We start from the raw sequence: 7,941 nt of genomic DNA, 5'->3' as shown, positions 1-7,941 counted from the left end.
ACCCTGGTGGGATACAAATATATGTATGAAAATACATTACATTACATATCCAGAAGTCAAGCTGAGTACATAAGGTTAAATGCCCAAGGGCCAAGCTGAATACATACATGTAAAAAGAAACTGAACGGTTAAATCACACACCCAAAAATTGAGCTGAATACATGAAATGAACTGCCCAAGGGCCAAGCTGGGTACATGAATGTGGTGTGGTAGGATAAGTGCCTATGAAGGATAACTACCGCTGATTACATATATAAGGATGAACAAGCATAAGGTAAGCTGAATATAGTGATCCATAAACACAAGTTGTCAGGTGTTAGCATATAATGAAAGGGAGAAGAACTGAGATCTTTCAGAACTATTACCTGCCACTTTCTACAGAGATTATATCAGCAGGCAATGAGGAAATGCCCAAGCCACAAATAAACTCCAGAATTTGCACACGTGGTAACCACCAGTACCAAAAACAAGGAAAACAAACCACCACTGCAGATAAAGACTGTACAAATGCTTAGATCTGGTCTATACAGCTGTATTACCTGATTTTACGCTGTGTGCCCGATCAAAGCACACCTCAGGGTTAGATTTTTGCTGCAGCTGACTAGCGGCTATGCTGTGGGAGAAACTTATTTTATGCTGCTAGCGCCCTGGCCGGTAGCGCTGCACTGCTAGTGGTAAGGGATCGCGTGCGCGCGTTCTGGAGCCGGCTCGTGACGTCACTCCTGCAGCTACGGTGTGCTTGTTTTAGTGTCACAAATAAACTCCATTGCTATCCCATTAAAACAAAGACCAAATAGCTGTGGAATTTTCATCGTATTGTTTGGCTGCCTTTTTTTTAACTCTGAGGTCTGTGGCAGTGTGGTGGTTTCTCCGTAACCAAGACTTAACATATATTTCCGGACCCCAGCTTGATATTGGTTTGCCAAGAATTTTGATTGTCATAAGATGTGATATATTAGAAACTGTAAGTCTGCTTCTTTCATGTGTGGCAATGTTATTCATGATACTAAATCCTCTTTCAGCTTCAGCGCTACTGACAGCTATGACCCGAATAATTTTCTTGGCTTGTTGAATAGAGGGTGGCAGGCTGCAATCTGAAAAATCTGTTGTCTATGTAATCCCAGAAATCATTAACTGGAATGTTACATTTTATCAGTTCATTTAACTGTCTTAATTGACATTCCCCTTCTGGCCACGGAGATAGTGTGAGGTCAGATGGCCAAGAATTGGGTTCAAGTAAAGAGAACAAGGACAATAACTTTTTGTAGCGGCTTGCGTTTTGGACAACTGTACCACTGTCCATTTGTCTTGTATTTGCAGTGGAAAACAACCTACTTTTCATATTGTCTATTACGCTCTGAATTAACTGTGCTCTTGGAAGACCAGTGTTTTTAGCACTCACTTGGAAAGGAATATCTTTAAATGGCTCTGTTCTAATCATTGTATCAATCTGAACTTCATGCTTCCCTGGATTTTCTTTTAGGTTTTTAAGGGCCCTAATACACCGACAAAGAAGTCTGTCTGCTTTGACAAGAGAAACATCCCGGTCTTGTAAAGCAAGGGATAAAAGGGAGAGCTCCTCAAGAATTTCGATCATTAAAGCGAGATCTTTTAGGAAACACAAGTTTTCCATTTTTTTCTTCATTCCCAAGAAATTCTTATAATTCGAAAAGTGCTTATACAGAGCTGGATACGCTCTCCATACTGCCTTGGCAGCACGAGCACTACAAGCCACCCACCGAGGACCTAGGATTCTACCAATCTTTACTATCTCCAACTCTAGATCTGCTGCTATGTTATGAAGCTCTAACTGATGTTTGTTAGATACATGATATATGCTATATATTTTTTCTAGGAACATTTTAAAGTGATTAACTTGGGATACAGAATTAATTGCATCATCAAGAGCAAGTTGAACCCTGTGGCTCAAACAGTGCCATATGACTATGTTTGGAAATTCTCTTACAATTCTAGATGCAACCCCAGACTTGCTACCTAGCATTGCACTAGCACCATCTGAGCAAAATCCTATCAGATTATCTTGTAAATAATCTTTATCAAATCCATTTTCACTTAAGCAGTTGAAAAGTGTTTCAGTTATCACCTCAGCAGTGGTTGAGTCAAGCTCTTTAAGATCCACAAATACATTGACAGGATCCTGATGTGTTGAAAGCTCACAACGAATATAGATGACTAAAACACTTTTCTGTGCCACAGTTGAGGATTCATCAATTATGACACATAATTTGCTCTTACAACTGGCAATTTTAGAAAATAAAGCCTTCCTTATTTGTGAGGATATATATTGAATTATCGTAATGGCAGTTTTCCTTGAGTGAAGGCCTACTCCAACATCCACACCATTAATTTTCTGCAATTGAACTTCTCCTTCTATGTCAGCCATAGGCTTATTATTTAAAGCTAAACAGTATACTATATTAAAAATATGAATTGTCGCAGCTATAGCTTTCTCATTGAGCCTGTCCATTGCTGTTGTTAATATGCCAATTTTGGCGGTATTCTGAAGTTTCTCTGCTTTATTGTGAGATTTAGAAACACTGTGCTCTCTAATTTTTTTGCGAACAGAGGCCTGCTGAATCAATTTGAGGGTGCCACTTGGTTTTACTAAAAAGTTACTCCACTCCTCTGAAACATGGCATGCCTTAGCTTTTTCTATTCCCAAAGACCCTCTGACCTTACTACACACATTGCAACCTAATTTTCCATTTTTAACCTGGATCCATGGAAACAACTTGCTAAAATATTCAAATTGTTTTTTGGACCAACATGATATAGTGCTTGTACATGCCTCTTCAACTGTTAACACATCTGAAACTGTACCATCATCATTGCCAACAACACTTTCAATATCATGCCTATCAACCAGTTCCATTGGAACTTCATGGTCAATTTCATATATAGTATTTTCATTAAGAACAGCATCCTTCTCAGTGTTAGCTACAACATTATTATTAATGTCATTTACACACAAGTCCAATTCCTGAGACTGTATTGTTTTTTTCTTTCTGGATTAATCGAAAAAACTAAACAGTGTAGCTTGTCTCTTCATTTTGTTTATATTCTTCAGATAATAAAAGGTTTGATCAAACCTTGAGGTGTCTTCAGTGTGTGCTGGCACTGTGTAAGCTTCTTCCAATACATAGTAGTAGCTGTAAAGATATATATGTACCAAAAATACAGTTAAAGTAAACCTAAAATAACGCTCGAATACCCTAGTAGAACGTGATTATTTTTCCACTGCTTGTAAAGTAAATACTTTTTGGTTAATGCTTGGCCAAATCTCTTACCAGCAACTTTCCTATCCTACTGTTGTCATAGACACATAGTTGTTGTTCACCTGATTAAAACACTTTCTCTTTTGTTGATCTACGACTCCCTTTCCAAATTATGAGAATTTTTTTTTTTAAATACAGAAGATTAGGCCTTTGGTGCAATGAGGGTGTCACCATTGCTTTTGTGGCACCCAAGCTCAACTTCTTTCTGTGACCAGCCCCTCCCTCAATGCTTTGATTGATAGGGCCAGACAGTGGTAAAGTAGCCTGTTTCTGAACCTAGCTGTCAGAATCAGGAAATTACATAGACTGAATAAAACTCACCAAATGGTAATCTTAAGTAGCCCAAATCCTGGAACTTGAATGACATATGCTGAATGTTGCCATGTAGGTCTTGGTATACATTCGATGACCCTGTGGTGATATAAAAAAAGTATTAAAAACTGATTTATAGCTTTCTTAATACAAATGAATATAAATTAAAATAGAAGAATGAACCTGAAAAATCTGTAATGCTGAACACAACCAGTCATATCACTCTTGACAGCTACAATCAGATGTTAATTCAGAAATAAGGTCCAATTTCACACAATATTAATGAAGTGATACAGATGGTGATGTCTCCTGGAATACAGAGGTAGACATTATTAAACACACCATAAACAAAGAATAGATTGTAAGTTGGAGGGAGTAGCAAGAAATACACACCTATAGGAAAGCTAAGCAAGCTTGAATTATGACCTAGGGTGACATCTATAGCTGTAGGTCCTTCTCTGCAGTAACAGTCTGTAGTGCAGAACTGCAAAAAAAAATAAAAAAATTATATATATATAAAATAAGGTAATTTACTAATGTCAGTTTGGTGTAAGAAAAATAATTTGCAAGACCCCTTTGAAGAAGCCAATGATTAGTTGCTATTAAAGCCTTCCCCAACTGAACAGACAATTTTAATTAGTTACAGACAAACCTTTTAATTACTGAGTGTAGTCCACCGTAGTCAAGGAGAATCACACACACAAATGACACAGAGTCATTAAACTGCTGGATTTTTGCTATGTGATTCTTGACCGGGGTCCCCCACTACTGACCGGGGGACTACACCCAGGAGAAGGTAGAACTGAACCACTAAAGGCTGATTCTCACAACAGAGAAACACAGCCCCATGTGTCAGCCACTTATGTGGTTCCCCTGACCAAAGCTGACTGCATCATAGTGATTTATGATTTGGGATACAGCCATGTCATATCTGATTTTGGATCTAGTGATGAGCACAGTAAATTAGACTCCTGATGTTATAGAAACCATCATGCACTCAGTCTGTGTCAGGAACCACACGTCTCTGAGAGATGCAGCTGAGGCTGAGCCAATCCTTAGGTGACTTTAAATATAGTTGAAAATTCCACCAGAAAACCCACAGGTACAGTCATGTGAAAAAATTAGGACACCCTTTGAAAGCATGTGGTTTTTTGTAACATTTTTAATAAAAGGTTATTTCATCTCCGTTTCAACAATACAGAGAGATTAAAGTAATCCAACTAAACAAAGAAAACTGAAGAAAAGTCTTTTCAAGATCTTCTGTAAATGTCATTCTACAAAAATGCACAATTAGAAATACATTTTTTCCATTACACCTCAGGTCAGACCAGCAATCAGACCCCTATTGTTAATCAGACCTCAGATCAGACCCCCATGTCAGCCATCACCCCTCAATGTCACATTTCTCCCCACATGGCCCCTCCATGTTCTCACATTGTTTCTCCCCAGATGGCCCCTCTGTGTTCTCACATTGCTTCTCCCCACAGATTCATGGCCCCCTCCATGTTCTCACATTGCTTCTCCCCACATGGCCCCCTCCATATTCTCACATTGCTTCTCCCCACAGATTCATGGCCCCTCCATGTTCTCACATTGCTTCTCCCCACATGGCCCCCTCCATGTTCTCACATTGCTTCTCCCCACATGGCCCCCTCCATGTTCTCACATTGTTTCTCCCCACATGGCCCCCTCCATGTTCTCACATTGTTTCTCCCCACATGGCCCCCTCCATGTTCTCACATTGTTTCTCCCCACATGGCCCCCTCCATGTTCTCACATTGTTTCTCCCCACATGGCCCCCTCCATGTTCTCACATTGCTTCTCCCCACATGGCCCCCTCCATGTTCTCACATTGCTTCTCCCCACATGGCCCCCTCCATGTTCTCACATTGCTTCTCCCCACAGATTCATGGACCCCTCCATGTTCTCACATTGCTTCTCCCCACATGGCCCCCTCCATGTTCTCACATTGTTTCTCCCCACATGGCCCCCTCCATGTTCTCACATTGTTTCTCCCCACATGGCCCCCTCCATATTCTCACATTGCTTCTCCCCACAGATTCATGGCCCCTCCATGTTCTCACATTGTTTCTCCCCACATGGCCCCCTCCATGTTCTCACATTGCTTCTCCCCACATGGCCCCCTCCATGTTCTCACATTGCTTCTCCCCACAGATTCATGGCCCCTCCATGTTCTCACATTGCTTCTCCCCACAGATTCATGGACCCCTCCATGTTCTCACATTGCTTCTCCCCACATGGCCCCCTCCATGTTCTCACATTGTTTCTCCCCACATGGCCCCCTCCATGTTCTCACATTGCTTCTCCCCATATGGCCCCCTCCATGTTCTCACATTGTTTCTCCCCACATGGCCCCCTCCATGTTCTCACATTGTTTCTCCCCACATGGCCCCCTCCATGTTCTCACATTGCTTCTCCCCACAGATTCATGGCCCCCTCCATGTTCTCACATTGCTTCTCCCCACAGATTCATGGCCCCTCCATGTTCTCAAATTGCTTCTCCCCACAGATTCATGGACCCCTCCATGTTCTCACATTGCTAAGTTCTCCCCACATGGCCCCCTCCATGTTCTCACATTGTTTCTCCCCACATGGCCCCCTCCATGTTCTCACATTGTTTCTCCCCACATGGCCCCCTCCATGTTCTCACATTGCTTCTCCCCACATGGCCCCCTCCATGTTCTCACATTGCTTCTCCCCACATGGCCCCCTCCATGTTCTCACATTGCTTCTCCCCACATGGCCCCCTCCATGTTCTCACATTGTTTCTCCCCACATGGCCCCCTCCATGTTCTCACATTGCTTCTCCCCACAGATTCATGGCCCCCTCCATGTTCTCACATTGCTTCTCCCCACAGATTCATGGCCCCTCCATGTTCTCACATTGCTTCTCCCCACAGATTCATGGCCCCTCCATGTTCTCACATTGCTTCTCCCCACATGGCCCCCTCCATGTTCTCACATTGCTTCTCCCCACATGGCCCCCTCCATGTTCTCACATTGCTTCTCCCCACATGGCCCCCTCCATGTTCTCACATTGCTTCTCCCCACAGATTCATGGCCCCCTCCATGTTCTCACATTGCTTCTCCCCACATGGCCCCCTCCATATTCTCACATAGCTTCTCCCCACAGATTCATGGCTCCCTCCATGTTCTCAAACTTCTCATATAGCTTCTCCCCACAGATTCATGGCCCCCTCCATTTTTGTTATGTTGTCACATTTCAATTTCAGCCCCTGGTCGGTGGTCCCCTCCTTAATGCCAACTTGTCAGTGTCACACAAATCACACTCAACCAACCAGGCTGTCCTGAGTCCTGACCTGTCCAGACTCCTTTCTGTTAGGCTAGGGGCCGGCTCTTCAATCTTTCATGGCTGTGTGTGGGGTGTGGACTGTCAGCAACTAGGGCACTCTGCAGACAGTGAGAGGACTCCTCTCTCCTTCTCTGTTCTGGGCTGGCAGCTTCGCGGCGCTGCTCACTCTCAAGACACTCCCCTTTGTTGCCATGACTGCGAGGCTGGGGGCGGGGGGAGGGCGGCAGCACTGTGGAAGACTGGCTGACACACACACAGCCACGCTCACGCTGACTGACTGTAAGTAACAGCCGCAGGCTGAAAAATACAGGGGTGCAGGCGCAGCTGCAGGACCGGGTCGGGATCCCTGCTTCTCACCGGTCCTGCGAACCGCCTGTAATTTTAACAAACGGTTCGGCAGAACCGGAGAGAACCGGCTGGATCCCATGCCTGAACACCCCCCCCTCCTCAGTGCCGCGCTCTGCGGCAAACACCCCGATCCTCCTCTCGCCGGCATCCCAAATCCCACGCAGGCGCAGTGCCGTCAGTCATCTTATCATAGCGCAGGCAATCGCCGGCACTGCGCCTGCGCGGGATTTGGGATGCCAGCGAGAGGAGGATCGGATTTGGGAGGTGATTTAGATGAACTTGGAGGCGTTATTAGTTTTCAAATTTAGCCGGGCACGGCACTTCAGAGGGGCGTTCCTGGGCACAGTGGAGAAAGAATAACGCCCCTCTGGGCTCCTTACAGCGTCATTTACATATCATAAGAATCGATTTTTTGAAGAAATGACAAGACTCACAATCAAAAGAACAAGACAGATGGAAAAAAGGTACTCATGGATCAATGTTTAATAAAGTACCTTTTTTCCATCTGTGTTCTTCTTTTCCATGTCAGTCTTGTCCTTTCTTCTAAAAATCGATTCTTGCTATAAGGACTGGAGCCCAGAGGGGCGGTTTTCTTTCTCCACGGTGCCCAGGAACGGTGCCCCTCTAATTAGTGCCGTGCCCGCCTAAATA

At 43.9% G+C, this 7,941-nt stretch overlaps 1 protein-coding gene and 1 long non-coding RNA gene across 2 annotated transcripts; both read right to left on the bottom strand.

Annotated features, from left to right (window-relative positions):
• Window positions 1-1,030: 1,030 nt before the first annotated feature.
• Window positions 1,031-2,893, bottom strand: LOC122925235 (E3 SUMO-protein ligase KIAA1586-like). The gene has a single exon (XM_044276717.1). The coding sequence runs from the start codon at window positions 2,891-2,893 to the stop codon at window positions 1,031-1,033; it is 1,863 nt and encodes a 620-aa protein (XP_044132652.1).
• Window positions 2,894-3,056: 163 nt separating this feature from the next.
• On the bottom strand, window positions 3,057-4,094 carry LOC122941616. Its single transcript, XR_006390471.1, has 4 exons — window positions 4,002-4,094; window positions 3,792-3,917; window positions 3,618-3,707; window positions 3,057-3,170 (listed from the first exon to the last, which is right to left on the bottom strand). It is a non-coding gene; the product is annotated as an uncharacterized LOC122941616 (long non-coding RNA).
• Between the last annotated feature and the right edge of the window lie 3,847 nt (window positions 4,095-7,941).

This window comes from Bufo gargarizans, chromosome 1, assembly GCF_014858855.1.
Source record: "Bufo gargarizans isolate SCDJY-AF-19 chromosome 1, ASM1485885v1, whole genome shotgun sequence".
Taxonomy (NCBI): Eukaryota; Metazoa; Chordata; class Amphibia; order Anura; family Bufonidae; genus Bufo; species Bufo gargarizans.
Note: the sequence above shows the minus strand (reverse complement) of the source record. Positions and strands in the feature narration are given on the sequence as shown.

Bases quoted from the DNA above. Each gene is read 5' to 3' on its own strand.
- LOC122925235 (XM_044276717.1), bottom strand. From the start codon at position 2,893: ATGGAACTGGTTGATAGGCATGATATTGAAAGTGTTGTTGGCAATGAT.